This window comes from Mauremys mutica, chromosome 1 (assembly GCF_020497125.1).
Source record: "Mauremys mutica isolate MM-2020 ecotype Southern chromosome 1, ASM2049712v1, whole genome shotgun sequence".
Classification (NCBI taxonomy): Eukaryota; Metazoa; Chordata; order Testudines; family Geoemydidae; genus Mauremys; species Mauremys mutica.
The window spans coordinates 206904230-206928442 of record NC_059072.1 but is presented as its reverse complement, the minus strand read 5'-3'; the positions used below and the strand labels follow the sequence as shown (position 1 = coordinate 206928442).

Here is a 24213-nt window from a genome sequence, read left to right as displayed (position 1 = left end):
GTAGTGTAAGAACCACAACTCTAAAGGTGGTACGGCGGACGAGCTCTTCATGGCAGGATCCATGGGCAGATGCTCTAGAAAGTTGCTTGTGTCCTTGGAAATTAGGAGGACCCATTCACATGGGAATTAAATTGGTAGGTTTAGGACTTGAGTAGCAGAGAGGTGTTGGGTGGGATTAAGGAGCATAAGCAAAGCTGTGTGGGGAAGCTTGCACAACCACTGCTCATGCTATGCCCTGTTCAAGCCAAAGCTGTTAGTCATCACTTCCCTGGCTACTAGATTTTTATTTGTTAGTTCAGTAGCACCATATGGGAACTGTACATGCCAGTTTACAGTAATTGAATTGTGCTAAACAAATAATCATATCCCTTAAGGACTGTCACCTTATAATTGTTAAACCTTGTTCCTCAGTGGCTTGATCCTGCACTCTGGAAGCTAATGGGAGTTTTGCCATTGACTTCAGTGAAGGCAAGACCAAGCTCTAAAGCCCAGATTTTTAAAGGCATTTTGGCACTCAGATGCTCAGTGTGGCAGCGATTTCGAAGTTTCAATTTCATTTTCAAACGAGATTTAGGTACTGACTGACTGGGGCATTTTGGCTCATAAGTGCCTAAATCCCTTTTGAAAATGTGATTTAGGCCTGTGCATCAGTTAGGTGTTGCAGTATGGAGTGCTGCAACATCTAAACACCTTCACAAATCTGGGCCTCAGTCAGCAGGTGTTTCTTGTGCATCCAGAGGCCCACAGCTCTGCCTACAATAGCCCTGGTCGGAGATGACCCTTTAGTCCATGCCCTTTTTTTACCATGCATCCTTATTGGGCCACCTCCAGACCTTTCTTTCCTTACCTCCTCTTCAGTGTCAAAGGTTTCTTTCACTTTGCGAGGACACTTTGGTGACATTTCCAAACATCAGTCTAGATCCACAGAGTCTAGTAGAACAAGCCTGATTAGCAATAAGCAGCCCAAAAGATCAGATAACCAATATGGGAAGCAGAATGTATCAGCTGATCAGGGTCAGGTGACACAGAAATAAAAATGCCTGGGTCTTGCTGACACAACAGCTTCCACCATTCCTAATGCCGGCGGAGCTGCAATGGTGAAGAATTGCAGCTATGGAGATGGCAAAGTCTAGGTGTGTGAGACAGGCTGAAAGACCATTGGGTCTGTGGAGCGGGAAAGAGTGCACCAGGAGTGAGCAGGAGAAGCGAATGGATGGGAAGTAAGGAGTGAGGGGGGCTGTGGGAGAGAAATTTTATTTTTTTAAAAAGTGATTATGCAAAGGGTTTCAGGTTAATTGCATTCAAAATTTCATTTTAAGAAAGAATTGCAACCTTAAGTGATCCTTTCCACAGCTTGAGTTACAAGGCTTTTTACAATGGAAAGGCAGTCAGACCCGCCAGCGCTAATGTTAGCAGGATCCAAACACTGCCACTAGACTAGGTTGTCAGCCTGCTGATTTGAAAAGCAGATTGAACTCGTTCTGTAGCCAGCTGGAAATTTGTTTAAAACACAACAAAAGAATTGGAAACATTGGAATGAGCAAAACAAGTTTCAAAACCAAGATGGGAAAGCGAAATGTTAGTGGCTTTCATGCTGCATTGACTTGGCAATTTATTTGCATGTGCTTAGAACCCTTTCTACTGACTGCTATTCAGCTTAGTGATATCTGCTGAGCACTCCAGCCAGAGTGACCTGAACTTGGTCCATCAGGCATTTATTATGTATCCCCATGTCACTTTTCATCATGTGGGACTTTTTAACTGCTCTCTAGCTAATTAATGTTAGTTAAGTCCAAACAGGAAATGTTAGGCAGGCTAACAGCAGATGAACATTTAGCCAGTGTGCCTAGCTATGAACTATCCAGAGCCCCAAAAAACTGTGGTTTGCAGTGGATCAGCCTGTCAGATGGAGGACGTGTGTCTAACAGGGCATCTTAGCTCAGCATTAGTTAAGGGCACTTTGAAAGCACCCCTCACTCTGCTGCTGGGGCTGGCAGGCTTTGCAGGTCTTCCTGGAATGAGCACTACGGTGTGGAGCAATATGACTGGAGCAGCTGACCCCATATGGACTGGTTGCCTGGGAAAATATTCTGTTGTTAGCAGCTGTGCTCTGAGCACACAGACTAAGGCACATATATTTTACTTTGATTGTATTTTTGCATTTTTCTGCCTGCAGAAATGCCCCAGCTATCTTAATAGCAGAATTACCACTGATGGTCTGACAGCAAAGTGATTTACTCAAGAAAGAAATATAGCTATTCCAAATTCCTACTATTTAGCAGCTCCCCTTCAGGGAAGATCTGCTGTCTCTATCAGACAGGGCAGGGAGCATGGAGCAATGAAATTTGGAAGGGGAAGATTTTTCCTCAAAAGAAGAATTATAGCGAGTTCTGGCTGAGACAGAATCAGTTCATACTTGCCAGACCCTCCCGATTCTAAGTTTCCCTTGTAAGAGAGAAAGTCCAGCATTATAAAAACATCTACAGATAGCGAGAGTGTGTGTGAGGCCTGTACACCCGCCAGTACAAGCATCACAAGTCCAGGTCCAGCTGGGAATATAACCTAGGGACCCTGATATCCAGCCCCCAACTAGAACCACAAGCCTCCCATCTAGGGATTATGCCTTTTCACTCAAACTTTATATATTTTTTTCAGATATGTAATAGGATTATTAGGCTATTCTTAATTATAAATAGGATACATGATATATACATACAGTAATATATTAATATTAATGTGAGTGTATATAATTAGAAAGAACACAAATAAAAAGGCATGACATAGGTTATACAAAATAACAACGGGCATAAAAATGGTAAACCAGGCATTACTGTTTACCCTCTATCATGCTACAAGAACGAGGGGCCAATCGATGAAACTGAAAGGCAGGAAAGGTGCTAAAAGGTAATATATTTTCACAGAACAGATAACTCACCTGAGGTACTAAACGAGGACAAGATGCTAGAGAAGTACAGGGACTGACCCTGGAGTCACAAGACATCCCAGAAATGCCAGGGAGGAGATGGGAGCATGGTCTCCCAGTGTACTGGCCTGCTAAGCTGACAGGCCACAGTGACTCAAGCATGCTGAAGGGACGGTGCATCATCCCCTGTCCCTGTGTGGCTGGGTGCTCCATCCCACAGCTCTCCTGGGGCAGGGGATCAGGACTTGGACTTAACAGAACAATTGAGCCCTAAGCACATGACACTTATTGGATACTAGTTGGGAAGAATTTCACTCCCATGCCACTCCATGCAAAGAAAACCACTGGGAAAGGCAGTGAGCTGAGACCATTGGTCAGACTCCTGTGCATAACTGCACCACATGGCCAATCCCCGTTTCTTGCATTCAGTTTAGTAGGGGCAGAACGCAACGTGACAGGAAGCTATACTGATACTTCTGCAGCTCTGATTTTTGAAGGTTTTTGGTAAGCTTTTAATTTTTGTTAAATGAGGGGTGCAGAGGAACGTTATAAATGTAACTATATTTTAAGGAAGGGGAGGACACATTTTGAGTCTGCCATGTTTATGGCTGTTGGCCTTTCTCCTGTGATAGGTGCACTTATTGCCCGCTTTCTAGTGCAATTCTTCAGAGCCCAGTCACTAACTTTTACTCTGCGCTTACCTGGGGGATTGAGAAGACCAGACCTTCCCACCCACATCTTTGTTGCCTGGGAAAACATTAATAATGTTTTAAACACAGCAGGCCTTGATTCACTGGTACGTGGAGAAGACTGCATCACTTTGGCAGCAAAAAACAGCCCTGCCCAGCAGATCTAGACACTGGAGTATTCCCCAGGCACAGGGGAATCTTTAGGTGATATAGAGCCTTGTATGCCACCCTTTCTGGACTTGGCCAGATAACGGGCAGGGGGAGGGGCACAGTGTGTGGCCAAGGTTACCTTTTTCCTGCCCAATTCCCAGCTGCGCAAACAGCCCCTGGGGGCCTCTAGAAACCAGTGTTTATTTTAAGGACCAGCCCGCACACAAGGGCCCCAGGATCAGAGGTGTAAAATTCTTGCAGTTTCCCGCCAGACTTGCGTTAAGTGCCTCTAATATTACACCAGGGAATCAGTGGCAGCTAGCTTCATTCTGCCCCATCTTACCCCCCATCCAACCCCAATGAAGTCAATGAGATGACATGGGATATAAGCAAGCTAGGGAAGATTTTGCCCAACTCTGTGGAAAATTTGTTCCAGAATTAGTGTATTTCTCCTGAAACCTTTTATTATGTTTATTATTTATTAATTATTGTTATTATTGTAACAAAAGAATGAGATTAGGAGAGTAATAAAAAGTGTATGAATTTTTAATATTACAGCTCAGGCACAAAGACTTTCTCTAGCTTCCAATGTTTCTGGAGCAGAGAGGCAGGCTGGAACAATAGCCCATGATTTAAATGGGAAAATTAAATACTGTCTGACATTTCTTTTCACGATGGGTTCATCCTCAGTACCAGTATTGTGCTTCACTGCCATAGGGAACAGATGCTACTATTATTACACCACAGAGGCAGCTCTGATATTAGCAATTTCCATGTACAGATATTTATTTGGCATTACATAGTCCGTGTATTTAACATGCACGAAACTTTCCTTTAAAATTGGCTGCTGTGGAGTATTCAAGTTTTTAAAGCTGTCTCTTTCCCAGCTATGTAGTTATGATATATGACCTTACTTTGATCTGATTAGAAATGCTCTGCGCAAGAGTGAAGTGTGTACAGGACTCAGGGGAAATCTCTCTATTTAAAAACAAAACAGAGCCTTAGCTTGGTTTCCCAAGCCAAAAATGTGGAACAGATATAAATTCTTTTGTATTTGCTTATGATTCTAAGGATAATGGTAAAAATACTGGGCTGGAACGCACTCAGGATAATAATGATGCTCAAAGGATATGAGCAGCAGACAGTGTAACATTTTGTAAGGCACATATCACAGAGTCAAAAATAATATTACAATATAACATTCATAGATATATACTTGACCGGGTTAGAAAAAAATGATTAAATCATACTTCAGATGCCTGTCTGGATGTCTCCAAAAGCTCCATTTTTATGCTAAGTATAGATTTCAAATGTCAGACTGAAAATGCATGACAATTGAAAGGGCTAATTGCCAGGATTTATCAAATCCATTCATTTACATATGAATCACAATATCAAATATTATGGAAAGACAGGTGAAAACTAGAATTAAGAGAGGATGCCTTCCAATCCCCGTAATTAAACATAAATTGGACAGGGACTGCTTGGAAACCACTGCAAACACAGAGGGGCCAAAATAAGTGATGGGGCCTTCCAGTTTATATCAGTAGCTGGTTAATAAAACAAGGGGTCTTGTTTTCAATTCGTGTAAACAGCTGCCTGCACTTTTCATGTTCCTTTAGTTAACTGCAGTATATGTTACAAGATAGAGAGAGTTGGATACTCTCTTAACCATCATATCCAACGGGAAAAATAACTCTGTCAACAGAAAGATCACTTAAATGAGAGTGCATGGAAGAGGAAAAAGAATTTGAGATGACATAACACACACACACACACATATATTATAGATATTAGCATATGCTTGAGTAAGAGCCAAATTCTCCTCTCAGTAATACTGATGCACCTACATTAAAGCCAGGAGGGTTGCACCAGTGTCCTTTATAGTGATCTCCCTTCAGAAGTAAATCCGAGATTTCAGGCTACCTTTAAACATGATGGGGAATTAGCTTCATTCCACTGAAGTCAATTACAAAACTCATTCATTTCAATGGGAGAAGGCTCAAGCTCATGATGAGCCCTGATCCTGAAAATGCTTATGCACACGCTTAACTTTATGCATGTGTGGAGTTCCATTAATGTCTATGAGACTATCGTGTGTAAAGTTAAGCAAATGCTTGGAGACTCAGCGCTTTGGTTTGCTGAAGAGTCTTTCAGTTGAAATGAAATCTCTGAGGTAACACAACATAATAATAAACACTTAAAAATCTTTATTATGAGTGGGGTGAGGCAGACGGTCTTATTACAAGAGGTTTTCTCATTTAATGCTCTGGTTGAATGCAGGACTTGGTATATTATAAAGCAATTGTTTGTAATTACTACACAGCACATCTGCTTTGGGGGCTGATTTGTGGAGGAAATCCACTTAACTGGAGATGGTAAATTTGATTCCCTTGTGAAAAGAAACCAGGAACTCCACAGCAAAATGAATCTGGTTCATCATGAACTCTGGAGTATAATATTTACTAAAGACAGGTAGCTGCAAAATTCAGATTCAGTTCTCAGACATCACAGAGTTCAGGGGTATTTGGATCATTGTACACCTCTACCCCGATATAACGCTGTCCTTGGGAGCCAAAAAATCTTTTTGCGTTATAGGTGAAACCGCGTTATATCGAACTTGCTTTGATCCGCCGGAGTGCGCAGCCCTGCCCCCCCCGGAGCGATGCTTTACCGCGTTATATCTGAATTAGTGTTCTATTGGGTGGCATTATATCGGGGTAGAGGTGTATGATGAAGGTATTTGTATACCTTGCATATGAATCTGGGTTTAGAACCTTTCCTTGTCGGGGTGTTCAAATCTGGGCTTTGCTTCTTGCTACCAACAGGAAAAGTCAGCACCACCCACGGTGGTTCTGCTATTGGGGCAGCCAAGCAGGAAGTGGGGAAAGAGTTGAAGATTTCAAGGAGGTGTCCAGTCTGTGGAGGACTGGAGAGCAGATCACAATACTGGGATATCCACCCCGGGAGAAACAATGTTAAGCTGAGAATTAACACACACAAACTAGAGGAGAATAAAGGCTTTGAAATGCCAGAGCACTGTACAAAAAGCAAGAAAGATTATTATTCAATGCTGAAAAGAGCAAGTGTTAGTCACTTGGTACTCCTAGAAAGGAAAGCCTGAGATTCCCAAAGTGTTGCCTGTGTCATGAGGAAGGAGGACTAGCCACCCACCTTCTTCTTTCTTTTTAAAATGAGCTAAGACTTCACATGCAGCTTTGAAGCTTGCAGACATATGGCTTCAGTGTGTGTGCCCTTCAAAGAGAAACACGAGCATTCGTGGGCACTATGCCTTCCTTATGTGCTACTCTGCATATTTATAGCACAACCACAGAATAACCTAGGAGACAAAGCACAGAAATGGCAGCCTGTTTTCTTCCACCAAAAGAGTCTGATTAAAAGCATACCCATGTGAAAGCTACAGTGCAATACTTCTTACACTTCTGTCATGTGAAGATTAAAAAACCTAGGGCCAAATTTTGCCCTCGGTAATACATGTGGAACTCCGTTCCAGGCTCTGTTGTGGCTTCTAGCCATGAACCTTCATTGGGGGCGGAATGGAGGAGCACCACTCCAGCACTGGCACTATTGCGCATGCCACTTAGAATTCCCTTGTGTGCAGATGTAACCCTGGGTGAACATGTGCTACATCTGCCCCTCTGTGTCGAGACCCAGAGGATAGGAGTTGTTGCAGTCCCTAGCTACAGAGCTTTGGCTATTTAGCTCAAGCTGTAGCAGCTCATGTTTTCAGTTTGGACATCTCCTGCTCAGTTCCCCATGTGTCAGCCAAGAGGGCAGTTGTCAAGACAGAGCACACCCATGGATACACCCCAGCAGGGGGACTCCATTGTGCAGCTGGCCAACTCTGGCAGCTAGTGTCCCAGCCAGTGCTAGCAGGGACCAGTTCCTGCACTCAGGATTGCTCCAGGACTAAGATTGGGGCTCACCCCTGCAGCAGGGGCACAAGAAACAATGCTTCCTTACCCCTCCTTCTCCTCCCTTGTATTCTTGCACAGGGATGTGTCACAATCTGGCCCTCAGTAGAGTGGCAGGGGCGGGAGGGACTAGGCCTTGTAAATAAACCTGCCTCTCCCACATGTCAGTGCATATCAACACTACTAGACCACCAGAGTCAAACTTTTTCTCCCTTTCCTTTAGTAACCATGTGAGGGTTAGTGTCCTGTGGGTATACACCAGGGCAGGATTTAGCTCCTAATATTTACATAACCATACATGAATAATAAAGCATTTTTCTGTTCTTACTGTTATGACATACACTATACCACATACAAATGTTTATAAAATGTCTCTTCTAAAAAGTCCAACACCCAACCCCTTCCTCCATGTACATATTATGAAAACATTTTTCTTTGGGAACAGGAGCAGTTCTTTATATACACATCTATGAAAGGAAATAATTACAGCACCCAGGTTTGTATAAGAATATATTATTTAGAAGAGCAGTTGAAAAAAAACAAAACTATACATCAAAGTTTCCTTTTTTTGCATCCATGAGGATAGCAACAGTTCTTAGAAAATATGTTCTTGCCATGGTCTCGGCGGCTTTCTACCATCTTTCCTCTGGGCTGAAGGATCCCATGATACTTAGCTGCATCAATCCACTCCGTGAACAAACACAACAGACCTTTAAGGTCTCATCAGTTCTGTTCTGGTACAGAAGGGAAATTCAGATCAAATATATTAAATGTCAACTAAACATAATAAAATTCAGACAATTATATACACTGTTAGATCATAATCTCTGGAATATCGCTAGGTAAACAAAGCATGTGCTGCTACACCCACTGACCCATAAATATTAGGATACAAAGATTAGTTAGATTATGCTGTAATTGTCATATGGCTGCCTACAGGTATTTAGTGCATTAATCAGAATTACTTTTTTTTTTTGGACTTCTGGGAATCATTTTCCAGAAAAGGGTGGCTGTTAAAACTTCATCTTATGTCTATGGACTTCCAGCCAAATTCTCTATGGGCACAAGAAGGGAAAAGTTCGCTGAAGTCAGTTGAGCTGCACCATCTTCTGTCCATGTGTGTCTACTTTTAAAATATTTAAAAAACAAACAAAAACTCACCTTGTGACTTTTGTGTAGCTCAGAGTGTTTTTCTTTTCACTTCTGTGTGCTGTCAGTTGTCAAACTTGTGCTTTTCTTCTTTTGCAACTAGAATAAAGAACAAAGCAGAACAAATATTACCACTGGCACATCACAGACAGACTGCCACTGCTAGCTGATCACTAATCCTCAATAAGATATCAGCTGAATCGCTAATGCAATAGTATACACTAATTTGGTCATCAAAGGCCCCATTCCATCCAAAATAACTATGGTACTTGTCTGGAGAAAGTGCACCTCAGTATTTCTCATTATGTGTTGAGTTAATTTCTGAGATCGTTCGCTACCTGCTATTGTTTGATGGCATTTCTGAGTTTACACAATTCTCATTATACCAGCACTCCTTGTGCCAATATAGTGTAATTAAGGCTCTATTTGTTTCCATAGAAACTCTGTTTTTGACAGCTTTACATTTCAGGTATAGAAATTCACTTCAGCTTGAAACTTCTCAAAGTATCAACAAGCCCCCACTATCATCTTGAACTTATTTTGGGTTTCTTTAAGGAATGTTTCATGTTTCTGTCATAGCCTTGAGAATTTCCACAAGATTATCTTTGCCCTTCTATAACTCCCCCCACAAGGCCCGTCTTCTGTTCCTGTCCACTCTCAATCAGAAAAATTGAGCTCCTTGGAGAAGGAATTGTCCTTCCTAAGTGTTTGGAAAGTGCCTCGCTCTAGTGGTGCTACGGCAAATAATAACCACCACCACCGAGGGAGTGAGGGACTAGGCCTGGAAAATAAATCTGCATCTCCCACATGTCAGTGCATATCAACACTACTAGACCACCAGAGGGAAACTTTCTCTCACTTTCCTTTAGTAACCATGTGAGGGTTAGTGTCTTGTCTGTGTGATATAAACTGTATGTGCTATATAAACCCTGGGGAGTGGAATACTGTGCTCTGTATGTTTTGCTATGTAGAAATTAGCCTGCTTGGAAACTAATTTTTATTTGCATGACAATGAAACATTCTCTCAAAGAGCTGTTAAAGGGACTCAATAAGCTAACAAGATGTTATGGAAACTGCCTGCTGGTCATGTTTCCTTATCAGGCTTGTCTACACTGGGGTATTCTGTACTAATGTAACTACAAGAATGACACTGCACCCACGCCACACTAGGGTGAACAAGCGATGTGCACTCGTGCAATTTACCTTGTTGTCAAAGCCAGGAAAGCTACACTGATGCAATCCTCTTTCTACCCCAGTGCAGGGTGTGCACAGAACACGTTTTCACCAGTGCAACACTAGTGCAATTTATGTCAGTGTAAAACTCCCCAGTGTAGACAAGCCCTTAGATCCAATGTCTTGGAGGAAATGAGAAAATGTTTGTATTAAATACAGATCAGTTTTCTTATAAACTTTGAAACAGGAAAAGACAAAACCCAACAGAAAAGCTAGCATCTAACTATATAGGAAGCACATTGGTGTTATATGAACAATTAACTTGGTTGTGCAACAGGAAGAATTACAGTGTATTACTGGATACTGACTCAGATAATGGTGTTGAGAGTTGGATACTCTCTTCACTATCATACCCAAAGGGAAAAATGAATCTATCAACAGAAAGATCACTTAAATTAGAGGGCATGGAAGAGGAAAAATAATTTGAGATCACACAACACACACAGACATACAGACTTCCTAAAACAGGGTGATATTAATCTAACACAGTAGGAGAAGAATCTTAAGGCAGACACAAAAAAGGGGTTTTCTAACTATACGGTAAGTAACATTTCCAAACTTTGTACCACCAGCTTTGTGCCCCCCAATCAGTGCTTTTATCAGAGCATCCACCTAGATGAGCTTAATTTATTTTCGGATTTTTCTCTGTTTTCTCTCCTGTGCCCATAAACTCTGTTTTTATATAAGGTCACTGGATTTGGATGTAGTGAATTTGGGGTTACCTGCTGTTGGGCATCATGACAAGATGAAAAGAAACCTAAACTCTGACCTCAGAGGGAGATGACTCAGGAGTAGAGGTCACAGTCTGAGCACTAAAAGCATCATTCTGTATCACTGAAGTCAATGGGAGCTATGTCATAACTGCAATGGGAGCAGGACCAAGCACAACACTGTGATTCTCTTGCTTGCACAGTGCTGAAAAGGATTTGGCAAAGGTTAGAGAGACCTGAAAGACTTGACACCTGGTTACAGCTCTCAGAGATCTTACATGCCAAAGGGAGAGACATCTGGTAAATACCATTGATAGATAGTTTAACCTGGGCCATAAAATGAATTAATGTGGTCGTCTGTTTAATATAATTGTATGGTATGCGTGTGTGTGCTGTATGAGAGAGAGAAAGAGCAATTCCCGGTGTAATGCCAATGACATCTGGTAATATCTCTGCAGGCTCTTTTTAATTACTCATTCTGTGCACTGAGAATTTTTTTTGCCATTTTCTTTTCTGTGGTTGGGTATCATGACTGCTTCTTTTGCTCTTTCTATTTATTATTATTATTAATTATCCTGTGCCATAGGTATGCCTGGTGCTTTACAAATACATAGGAAGAAAAAATGACCATAGATATAATCAAAAGCAATAAATATCATCAAAATGAAGAAGAACTTGAATTGTCTGTTTCGCTTCTTAGTACCACCCAGAGCATATGTACAGAACAGATTGAATAACTGATTTTTCAGTTCAAATAAAAAAAAATCAGTTTGTTTTGAACTGAAACTGATTTTTTTTCCTTGATGAAACAAAAAGGCTGAAAAAAATCATTTTGGCTTGAACACAATATGTAATTTGAGTGAAGCAATTGTTTTCATTTTGTTACATTTTCGGTGTTTTACCCTTTTAAATAAAAATGTGAACAAATGGAGCTAGATTTCAAAAAGAAATGTTTTGACATGAAAAGTCAAAACATTTTGCCTTTAAAAAGCCAAAATAAACCCTTTAGACTTTTTCAACTTTTTAAAAAAAATTGTATTCAGCCAAAACTATTTGCTGAATTCAACCCATATTCATGAATAGTTTTGGTCACTCCTCACTAAATTTTTGAGCAAATTTAATATTTGACTGAAATATGTCACCCAGTTCTGGGTATGTATAGCTTGCCTCTTTCATAGCATCATCTAGTTGTTTTAATTCCTCATAGCGGTCCCTGGATTCCCAAAGAGGTTGGAGCATCACTTCGTCAACTTCTGGAAAAAGCTAAACAAAAGTGAGAAAAGTCAAACTACCATTTCTTTAAATATTTATTTATCTGTAAATGATAGAAATGGAGCAAGAGCAGATGTCACTGGCTGACTAAACGTTTATCAAAATCAAAGCTGAAATGTTCTCAGCTCCAGGAGGCATCTTAGAACTGTAAAAACTTACCTTTGTCACTGTTTCAAACATTGGGATCAGGACAAACTTAAGGAACCCAATCTGTGCTGTTGGTTTGGTCACTTTATCTCGGTCCATGAAAGGTGCCACTGGAAGTCCCTCAGACTTTTCTCGGTCACTCTGGGACAGATTCAATAGTTAACAAAGATTATTATCAACAGGGAGACCGTGAGGGCAGCAAAACACAAACTGTTTGCAGACCAGTAACTAGATCATTGATATTCTGTACACATGCCTCAATGGTATATGTGACCAGAGCAACTGAAAGGGAAACTGTGTGTTATACATTTTAGAAGCTGACTCTTATTGTTTTAATAACCTTTGTATTGTTGTTTCTTTTGGTTTGTCACAAATGCTGCATGTACAGAAAAGTATCATATTGTAACAAGACCATGAGAGGAGCGAGCCTCACAGCCCATGTGGACTGACTCACGCTAGAGGGACTCGAGCCAGAGTGCTAAAATAGCTGTGTGGCTGTTTCGGCACTGGAGGAGGCTAGCCACCCCACCTCGAACCCAGGGGGGGCTTTTGCTCAGGTGGCTAGCTCAAGCCTCTGCTAGTGCAATGTCCACACAGCTATATTTAGCATAAGCCAGGGGTGAAAGAGAGCCGGTACGGGCTGATACTCCGTACCGGTAAGAACCCGCACTGGCCCATACCCAGCCCACATTAAACCACTGCTGCGGCAGTGCTTTAATGTCCCTACCCCTTTTGCTGCCCCTTTAATGTCCCTGCCCCTTTAGCCTCCCCTGTCGGGGGCCCTGCGGGTAGGGTCCGTACTGGCAGGGCCGCCAATAGGGGGTGGGGATGGGCAGTGACGTTAAAGTGCTGCCACAGCACTTTATCATCGCTGCCCCTTCCCCCGTCAGCGCCCCTGGGGTTCATACCGGCAGGGCCGCCGACGGGGGAGGCAAAAGGGGCAGGGACATTAAAGCATTGCTGCGGCAGCACTTTAAGGATGGTCCTTTGCCACGGCAGCGCTTTAACGTTCCTGCGGCCCCCCCTTGTGGGGGCAAAGGGAGCAGTTGCCCTGGGGCTGGCGATTTAAAAGCACAGCAGTGGCGTCCGGAGCCCCGGGCCCCTTTAAATCAACACAGGAGCCCCGGGTGGTGTGGGCCAGGCGGCCTGAAAGGGCTGGTTGGGGGATACTGACCACTGCCCCTTCTGCCTGAGGTCTCGCCCCTTTCATAGTCTTTCATAGAATATCAGGGTTGGAAGGGACCTCAGGAGGTCATCTAGTCCAACCCCCTGCTCAAAGCAGGACCAAGCCCCAGATCCCTAAATGTTCCCCTCAAGGAGCCCCCCGGCCCATACCAGTAAGTGGCCTAATTTACTTTCGCCCCTGGTGTAAGCCCACTAGCACAAGTCTGCCTGCCTGGCTTAAGAGGCTTGTGTAACACCAACAGACCTGGTCATTGTTAACCAGTATCAAATCTGGGACTTCTGGATCTTAATGCATGAGCCAAAGGCTCTTAGCCCAGGCTGTAGCAGACACATCAATCTCTAGTTGCCACTAGAGGAAGACAGAGTGCCACACCAAGTAGGCATAGGTTGCACTTGCTCCCTGCTATAGTGTAGACATACCATAGGAGGGAGATACTCAGAGGCATACAAGGCAGTTTGGCAGCCACCCAAAATCCATTGGACTTCTTGTGGAATAAAGCACTACTCAGTGTAAGACAAGGTAGCAGAATCTAGCCCTTAGCCATTCTACATAGGAGGGAAAGGGTCCTTGACTTCTTTCTCCTCTGGAGAATTATTCTTTTAGGTATTAAGCTAGGACTAGCCAACCATGGTCAAAAATGTTTTTTGTTTCTAGTGTATCAAGTGGCTCCTAGCACATACAGATTCAGGGAGGGATGTTTCTCTGCATTCCAAACGTTGGAAAAATCTTTACAAATAATGGGCCAGATTCTCAGCTAGTATAAATCAGAATAGCTCCATTGACTTAAATGGGTCTACAGTGATTGGAATCAGCTGACCGTCTGAACCGTTATTCCTATAAGTGCATAGTTAGTAAGAAGGGCACAGAATATGCCAAAAATTGACACCCCTTTAACTTCATTGCCAGCATTTACTCTCACCTGTCAGACTTGCTTTAATAATGTGTGTACCGTAGTACCTTGTGTCAGATATTAGGGTGAGGAACACTATAAAGTGCAGAAACAGATCATTTTATTTTGCATAAAAATATTGCAGAGACAATGAGCTAAAGGTGCTTCTAACATTTTGTCATTAAGATTCCCTGTTGTCAAGCCTTCCCCGTTAGATATGTCTAATGTAATTTCTTTGTCAAACTGATTCCTTCAGCACAGGGGAAATGATAAAAAAAAAAAAAAGAAAGAAGAAAACTCTGGCATCTTGTTCCTCCAATCACGATAAAGCTTCGCATGCTGCAAGCTGCTGTACAGACAGCTTGGCTTGGGTGGGAGAGAGCAGAGGATTGCTGTTAGTTTTAATGTTGCTTTATACGACAAGAAACCACACTAGTGAGAGATGGGAATCCAGAAAGAAGCAACTGTTTTGGGAGCATAAGCTGACTTTTCAGGACTAATGAAGTTGATGGTGTCCTTGGGAAATAATCAGAATGTTTTCATTTTTAAAGCAATTGTTCATCCTATGCAGACTTGGTCATTTCAGATCATCACAGATATAATTTAAACTTGGCTTATTTAATACTGCCCATTTAATTGACTTTTTCTATACCCACGCTTCTTGCCCTTTTGGCTTGACAAGGGTTTACATGCCAAATAAACTCACTAGGCAGCCCTATTAGTAAGAACAAGCTGCAGTCCAATGACATTAGCAGTTCTACATTATTGTCATTTATCTTACAAATCGCAGTCAATTACAGTCACTTTTATTCTGAACATACTGTCTTATGCCACACTTCTGTCACCTTATGCAAAAGAAACCTCCTCATCCTTGTGGCACTGGAATGGCATACAGTATTACCAGTCAGCTGTCAGCTATATTAACATGGGAATTACTACTATTATGATCATGATTGATGATTGTGTATCTGTGTCTCTGTTTCTCATTCTTACCTGCATAAAATATTCCTCTAATAAGCAATCTACCCATGGTTCCGCTACTTCCATCGGGCGGACTTCATTTGAGATATCACAACATTTTATCAGTACCATCTTCAACTGAAGGAGGAAAAATACTTTAACACTCGGGTAATATAGAAGCCTGCCTCTTTGTCTTTATAGAAGACATAAAAGCCACGAGTCCTTCATTTTTAGAGAGGCAGAGGGGAATGATCTCAGACAAGAAGGGTAGTCTTATAGCTAAGGCACAAGACTGATCAGGTTTCTCTTCCTCTTATCTAGAGATATTCTATTCCTGGTTCTGCCTGCCACATACTTCCTGTATGACCTTTGGCAAGTCACTTAACCCCCCTGTGTCTCAGTTTTCCTTTCCGTGAAAGAGGGATAATAGTTACCTATTCCATGGGAGGATTATGAGGCTTAATCCATGAATGATTGTAAAGGGCTTTGACATTCCTGGAGGGAAGGCACTATAGGGGCCCAATCACACCCTCATTAATGTCAATGGAAAGATTCCCACTGAGTTCAATGGGATTGGTTTAGGTCTAGAACAAAGTATTGTTATGATGGATGTAATGGAGACTAGAGTGAAACTAAGAATTTATATCCTGACAGATACAGTAATTATTTCTTGCTCCGATGACTCTAGGATTTCAAAATCTGAAAGAGGAATCTAGACTTTCTTTATATCAAGTGCTCCCAGACTTCTCATTGTTTTTTGGGGAAAAAGCTTTTATAAAAATCCACAAGAAATACTTTGCCGTTTCTGTTAACGTTACAGTGCAAACTGTTGTTTTTAGGCACACAATTCCCTGCATTATTTGGTACCCACTCACAGTGCCAGCCAAAAAGGGGAGGAAGGATGGTTCCATAGTTAGATAGCTAGGCTGGGACTAGGGAGAGCTGGGCTCAATACCCTGCTCCACCAAGGATTTCCTGTGAGACCTGGGGCAAGTTACTTGGTCTCTCTGGGTCTCACTTCTCCAGCTGTAAAAGAAGTACTTCTCCACCTCACAGGAGTGTTGGAGGCACTTATATGCTACACTGAGGGGAGCTATCCAAGTATTCAATTCAAATTGATCCAACCCAAAACAAACTATTTGGATTTTTTTCTTGTCAAAATCAAAATTTTCCCCACACAAAATTTCAAGTTTGCACAAACTTCACTTTCTATTTAAAAAAAAACCCGATTTTCACAGAAAAATTCTGACCACCTCTACTCAACATCTTGCATGATCAAGCCAAAACCAAAGTTTAGAATGTAGCAGTATCACTATGAACCATGGTAGGCACTGAAAAATGATAAAAACATAGTGTCCTTACACAGGTCACATGTTCCTCATTTGAGTAATCAAAATTATCCATTTTTTCCTTGAAAGAGTCCAGTATTTCTGCATGTCTTGCCATGTCTGTTGCCAAGATTAATGTAATTATCCCCTATCAAAACAAACATAATAATACATTGATTTAACATGTCTCACAAGACATAGCTATTGCTGTGAAAAGAAATGTGCTTAAATTAACACAAATACCTTATAACACAGAGAAGAAGAACAGATGCATCACATCAGCACCAGTGAAAGAGGAACTTTCATACTTGAGGCCACTTGACAAACTAGACCATTAATTTAAAGAATTCACAGTAACATAAGAGAATGACTAACTATGTAAATGGTTTGTGTATAATTATATGCTGGAGAAACTGCTGCTTCTTGTTCTGAGCTTTGTTTGATTTTTCGTATGAATGCAAAGTGCAGAAAGAAAAACTAAAAGCTCAGTTCTACATGCTGAGGCCCAAGCTTGGTCCCACAGAAGTCAATGGCAGTTTTGCATTTTTGCATTTTCATTTAATATGGATGGGAGTTGCATCCATGAATCTGAGGGCAGAATTTGGCCCATAATGCTACGTGAATTACATCTAAGGGCTTGGCTACACTTACACTTCAAAGCGCTGCCGTGGCAGCGCTGCCGCGGTAGCACTTTGAAGCGCTAAGTGTAGTCAAAGCGCCAGCGCTGGGAGAAAGCTCTCCCAGCGCTGTCCGTACTCCACCTCCCTGTGGGGAATAACGGACAGCGCTGGGAGCGCGGCTCCCAGCGCTGGGGCTTTGACTACACTGGCGCTTTGTAGCGCCGCAATTTGCAGCGCTGCAGAGGGTGTGTTTTCACACCCTGCTGCAGCGCTGCAAATTTGTAAGTGTAGCCAAGGCCTTAGTTTATTGTCATGGAAAATATTGTGATGTCACAGAATTTATTCTTATGACTTCATTGACACACACACACCAAAAAAAGAAATGGGCTCCACAGGTTGAAGCTTTTGTATAAACACAAATATTTTTAATAATGATGAAAAATGGGGGGTGGGGAGATGATAAAATGTGTAGAAGGTGAATATTTGTTTATGTCTTTACAAATTTTCTGCAGTTTGAACTCCCTGTTTAAAGTTCAGCACAATGTTCTTCTAATGGTTAAGTTGTTACCATATGAGCATGTTGGCCTAGTTACAGTCACATCCCAACTACTCCTTTCATAATGTAAGTTTCTACACAGAAGAGTATAAGTTTAATAGTCAAACTTTGCTCATTGGTACCCAAGGAAGGTCGGCTCAACAGTCCAACAAGAGTTGCTAGAGAAATAGCCCAGGAATCTCCCTGTGTTACTTCAAGTTCGAGATTATTTGAGATCAGTTCTAACCTCTTGATGGAATTATTCTGTACAGAAGGCAGATTTGTGCACATTGAAACGGTTTGCATGTCGTAGTTTCCCTTCTGGATCAGCGTTCATACCTGTCTTATCCGTTTGAATTGTTCCTGAGTGACATTGGAGAAAATGTTGCATTCTGGCTGGGCAATGATCTGGAAAGCCACAGCACAGTGATGGTTCTCCAGTGGGGAGATGTCATTGTAGCGCACTGCAAGCTCTGTTCGGGCATTAATCTGGTAGCTGATGTGAAGGAAATTAGTGAGGTCTCACATGTTGCCTACACCCAACACTTAAAAACATACATTACATATTAGATATTGGTTACTTTTATGTATATTGTTGTAAATACCCAATTAATTATTTATTTATTGCAACAGTTAATATTAAATCCAAATAATTTTTTGAGAAAATGATCATACTTCCACATAGTTTCAAAGACTCTCATTATTTACTTGTTATTACTGAATTTCTATAACTTAAAAACATATGTGGGAAGGATAGAGAGGACTCTTCTCTTTAGCTCACAGGCTTGACTCCCACTAGCTCCCAGTAAAGTCAGTGGAAAGATGCTCATGGAGCAACATGCAAATTGGATCAGGCCCTTATTTAATAGCTGATTGCAAATAAATTAGAGTTTATATATAGTTCACACAAGCACACAGAAGTAATAATGCTTAGCACTTCTAGAGCACCTTCCATCTGAGGCTCACACTGTGCTTTACAGACATTTATGAAGTAACCTTCAGCTCACCCCTGCCAGCTAGCTGTTATCTTCATTGTATAGATGGGCAAATGGAGATAGACAGTGGTTAAATGCTTTGTTTAAAGTCTTTGGCAGAGCTGGGAAAAGAACCAAAAACTCTTCCCATGTAATTGAGTCTCAAGCATATGACCATTCTTCTGCTACATAGGATAATTAACAAAAGAATATGACCTGAGAATGTTTTCTAGCTGCCAATTTCCTTTAATGGAAAATACGTACGTTTTATGAGAAAATTGAAGAGGGAGCCATTTTCCTTTCAGAGTTTAGCAGAGTTAGCACCCTCAGCTCAGGACTGAGTAAGCTAATGGCTAGCGTTGCATATAGCCTAACCCAGGGGTAGGCAACCTTTCAGAAGTGGTCTGCCGAGTCTTCATTTATTCACTCTACTTTAAGGTTTCATGTGCCAGTAATACATTTTAACATTTTTAGACGGTCTCTTTCTCTAAGTCTATAATATGTAACTAAGCTATGGTTGTATGTAAAGTAAATAAGGTTTTTAAAATGTTTAAGAAGCTTCATTTAAAATTAAATTAAAACGCAGAGCCCCCCGGACCAGTGGCCAGGACCCAGGCAGTGTGAGTGCCATTGAAAATCAGCTCGTGTGCCGCCTTCGGCACACGTGCCATAGGTTGTCTACCCCTGGCCTAACCAGTGGTGGCTCTGTCCTTGTCAGTGTTTGACCATGATAGCAGAGCATTGTGGGTAGATTCCTACTCAGCTGCCCTACTCTCTGCTCTGGATATGAGAAGAAAATGCTGATCTGCATTGTTTTCCCAATATATTTGAAAGGAACAAAAAATAAAAGGCACACATACGTGTTGTTGTATCCTGGATGATCCAAATCATGGCATACTGCGGCAGTCATTAGAATTAAGATATCAACTTGGGGAAATTTCTCCTGCAATAGAAAAAAATAATAATATAGTGTCTCACAATTTCTATACTTGTTTTCCTCCTAACACATTCACATTTCAGAAAAACAAATCATCTGGGTAAAATTAACCATTATTCGTTAATTAAATGTACTGCAGATAAGAAAGAAGATTCCACTGTTCACTGCAGCAACAAATGACTCAGATTTGGCTTTGACGCAGAAAATAGAAGCAGTTTGGAGGAGGCCAGTGGAATTTTGTCTGAGAGTTACTCATATTCATATTATGTTTTAAAGCACAAAGATGTTAATACTCAGGCCTTTAGAAATCATTCCAGTGTCTACACTAGCTGAGGGAGGGTTGGAAGACAATTTACATACCATTATCTTTCACACTAACTAGAGATGGGAAGAGAGTGAGGAAATTTTTTCATAAACATTTCAGCAACTTCCAAAGAGGATGAATGTTTGTGGAAGCAGTTTTGCTCATATGAATATCCACAAGAACACAAATTCTTGCCAGTACCTGGGATTCATTTTACCATGGAACAAAATGTGGTTCTGGATGAAATTAAATTTGTTTTGTGTGGAAGTGAAAGCAGTTTAGAAATGTTAGGTCATCCAGTGAGGGAAAAATACACCTGGCAAAGGTGACCATACAGAATAAATCTGAATCGTGAACATAGAATATGCAAAGCAATATTCTCAGTGAGTGGTTCATGAGGAACCCATAGGCTGAATCTAGTTTGCAGAAAACATTTGTTGAAATATTTTATATAGTGAATGAAGTCTCAATTCATAGACCATGAAAGTCACTTCACTGGGATTTTGACCAGGCCCCAAATTCATACAAATGTCAGACTACCTGCATTCAGGGAAAGGGTTACGTTAATACATTGTGAATGGTTCTTCCAGCTTTAATAAGCGCTCTTTCTTTGAGCTCTCATTTGGGGGTCTTCTGGAGAAGTAGTGACAAGGAAGAGACAACTTTAGCTTGATGGTTTTTTCTACTTCTTGGTCAATTTAAATGGGGAGACCTAAATTTGAGATTAAAATCAAAGAGGCCAGCCCTTGGGCTGTTGAAGGTCAGATATACTTCAGTCTCTCTAGTCACTCAATAACAGACCTAAAAGTGGCAATTCTTCAACAAAAAAACTTCAAAACCAGACTCCAAAGTGAAGCTGCAGAACTGGAATTAATTTGCAAACTGGATCCCATCAGATTAGGCCTGAATAAAGACTGGGAGTGGTTGGGTCCTTACAATACCTAAATTTAATTTCCCCAATACTAATGTCTCCCTACTGTTACTCACATCTTCTTGTCAGCTGTTTGTAATGGGCCACTCTCTTACCACTTAAAAAGTTATTTTTCCTCCCTTGGTATCCTGTTAATTAATTTATCTTGTTAGACTCACCTCACACTTGGTAAAGCAACCCTCATTCTTTCATGTATTTATACCTGCTCTTGTATTTTTCACTCCATGCATCTGATGAAGTGGGTTCTAGCCCACAAAAGCTTATGCCCAAATACATTTGTTAGTTTCTAAGGTGCCACAAGGATTCCTCGTTGTTTTTGCTGATACAGACTAACACAACTACCCCCGTGAAAGATATACTTCAGTCACAACTACACCTCTACCTCGATATAACGCTGTCCTCGGGAGCCAAAAAATCTTACCGCGTTATAGGTGAAACCGCGTTGTATCGAACTTGATTTGATGCGCCGGAGCGCGCAGCCCTGTCCCCCCCGGAGCACTGCTTTACCGCGTTATATCCGAATTCGTGTTATATCGGGTGGCGTTATAATGGGGTAGAGGTGTACTGTCTGGAAATCTGTCATTTTACTACATCCCTGGATCACTGATATCTTTGACAGGATGAGAGAAGGAGATGTTTTCTAGTCTTCCTATTTGTAGGATTCTATTATATTATAACTAAAGCTTAATTCATTCCATGGGGCATGCCAGTCATCCAGCTGTCTTGTTGATTTTCAGAAGTGTTGAGTGCTCACAAATCCCAAAGAAGTTAGTGAGAGCTCTAGGGGTGCAGCACCTTGGACTATCCCTTGTCTCCATGGGATTACTCTGTCACTTTCCTAATGTTAAGCACGTGCTTAAGTGCTTTGCTGATTCAGGCCTAGATGACTAAATGAAAGTCTCTGAAATGACTGAGCATTTTATTCAGTGATTTAAATAATGACTTTTCATATAATCTAGGGCTATAGGTTCTCATTATAATTAGACATAGATGAACCAATCAGGGTGAAATAAGAACTCACTGGAAACATTTTTTTTTATTTCAGAACAAAACACAACCTCCTTTTCATGGCTGGATCTGTTCATTAAGTCTCTTCGCCATGTCCTGTGAACAGCCCAACCACTTATCTACAGTGGCAGATCCTCTTTTGAGGAAGACTGTAAAACTCCTTCCTTCCTTAGGTGGCAGCTTAGCCTCTGTACTGGCCATTGGTGCTGCAGCTCTTGTCAAGCTTCCAGAGAGTCTAGAGTTTCCCTGGTACATGCTCCCCAGAATGCCCTGATGGAGCACAGGCAGGCACAAGGTTTAATTGGCTCAGGGGCTTCAGAAAGTGAAGGTGAAGGAGTCTGCGACACAAGTACTGGGGAAGAGCCAGATGAGTGGAGTGTGAGGAAGCACTCAGTGGAGACACTACTGGATCCTGTCCTCAGCTGCTGCTTCTGGTGAAAGGGAGAGAGAGGGGAGGGCTGCTGCATGGCTTTCCACTGAAGAGAGTACCACACAGGAGGAGTGGAGAAGTCCTCTTCCCTTGAAGAGGAGAAAAGAGGAAGGAGCATTGATCAGCAAAGATATAGGAACTGGGACTAGTTTCATGGGGATGGAGCCAGCAGGGGACTATCCAAGGCTGAGAGTTTCCAGAAGTTTAGGTCATTTCTGGTAAAGCTCTTATGCTTATGGATACTTATCTAAACTTTTGAGACCCATCCTACCTATCTTAGGTACTTACATGGCCCCCATTACTGTCATATTTGAGCATCTCACAATCTTAATGTATTTATCTTCACAACACCCCTGTGAGGTAGGGCAGTGCTATTATCTCAGTTTTACAGGCGGAGAACTGAGGCACAGAGAGGGTAAGGGCCTTGCTCCAGGTCACACAGGAAATTTGAGGCAGAACAGGGACTTGAACCCAGTCTCCCAAACCCTAGGCTAGTTCCCCAACCATTGACCAGCCTTTCTTTCCACTATAACTAATTATAGTTAGGTTTCCTAAAGTTTCTTGCTTGCTTTCCATAAATTAATGAGTCATGTACAAACAAAACCATGGTCCTTTTTGGAAGAAAAATGTCCTGGGTTTTATGATGCTTAGTGGATGAATATTTATCTAGTGATAGAAGCAGAAATACAGATAGCTATGTGGACAAGCTAGAGACACACCTGGAGATTGCAGAGTGAGATCATACTGTACATCATCTGAGTCACACAGAAGCAGTGCCGAAAATTATGGAACGGGTTGTTTCTGTAATTGTCATGAATACACAGCTACAAAAAGAGGGAGTAAAACAGTTACTGACTGTAGAGTTGTTTCTGAATGGGAAGCTCTGAGTCCAGGCACTTCCCGCTCTCCCTCGCGGCCCTGCGCGTCGCTATGTGAGACCTATGGAGCCCCACACCATTCTCCACTTTTGCCCCTTCAGACATCACAACACACAGCCCTGCAACAGCACCCTCCTGCTTTTAGCTGAGGAGAACTAGATATGGCTCCCCATGAAAATTTCATTAACAGAATCCCTGAACCATCTAATGAAGTCACTGAAAAGCACCAGGGGGCATTCCTTCCCCAGCCACGTGAGCAATATGAGGCCAGAGATTGTCACTAGTCCCTCTCTTTGTTATCTGCCTCACCCAGTAGAATAGGCAGGCAATAGCAAGCTTTCCCAGTCTTGATGCACAACACGTGCTCTGGTCTTGCATCTCTCCTGAGCAGATACCACCAAGTCTGCCAAACTGTGCTGGGGACAAAGGCCCACTTAGGAATATACAGAGGCCACAGAACTCATTTCTGACATAATCTGAATGTCAGCCCTGTGGTCTTCAAAGGCAAGAATGTAATATTTATTTAAGTTACAAATATACATTGAAGACATCTTATCAGACAACCAATCATCCCCAGCACTACTGAGCTCCACACACTTAGGGCTTGATTTTGCAAGGTGCTCAGCACTCTGGCCTCCAGCATGTGCTTAACTTTAAGCATGGGACTAGCCCATGTGGGATTACACACATTCTTCAAGTTAAACTGAGTCTAAGTGCATTGCTGGATCAGGACCAGAGTCCTCAGCACCCTGCAGGATCAAGCTGCTTGTTCTTGGGCTTGATTTTCAGATGTTCTAAGCATCCAAACCTCCAGATGGAGTCAATGGGAGCTGGGAAAGCTCAGCACTTCTGAAAAACCAGGCCTGTGTTGTTTGGCTTCTATTTCAGTAGAGAAGGACTTTTGAAAATAACTTTAAAAATTATATGTTGATGATCTCCTCAAATGTTATAAACCTCATCTCATACAACTTCTGCACTGAAATGTGGGTCATACACATAGGGCCGGCACAACCCATTAGGCAACC

General features: G+C 41.8%; 1 protein-coding gene across 11 annotated transcripts in view; it reads right to left on the bottom strand.

Annotated features, from left to right (window-relative positions):
- Positions 1–4378: 4378 nt before the first annotated feature.
- Positions 4379–24213, bottom strand: part of PDE9A (phosphodiesterase 9A) — a 98363-nt gene continuing 78528 nt past the window's right edge. For 9 of the 11 annotated variants that reach the window (XM_045002555.1, XM_045002560.1, XM_045002562.1 and 6 more), the window contains 9 exons: positions 23030–23134; positions 19561–19643; positions 18066–18222; positions 16606–16719; positions 15277–15381; positions 12221–12349; positions 11957–12052; positions 8859–8945; positions 4379–8431 (listed from right to left, as the gene is read on the bottom strand). In XM_045002555.1, coding sequence (XP_044858490.1) covers positions 8895–8945; positions 11957–12052; positions 12221–12349; positions 15277–15381; positions 16606–16719; positions 18066–18222; positions 19561–19643; positions 23030–23134 — 840 coding nt within the window. In that variant the 3' untranslated portion in view covers positions 4379–8431; positions 8859–8894. The remainder of the gene's footprint in view (positions 8432–8858; positions 8946–11956; positions 12053–12220; positions 12350–15276; positions 15382–16605; positions 16720–18065; positions 18223–19560; positions 19644–23029; positions 23135–24213) is intronic. The other 2 variants (XM_045002556.1, XM_045002557.1) reach the window with 2 other exon arrangements.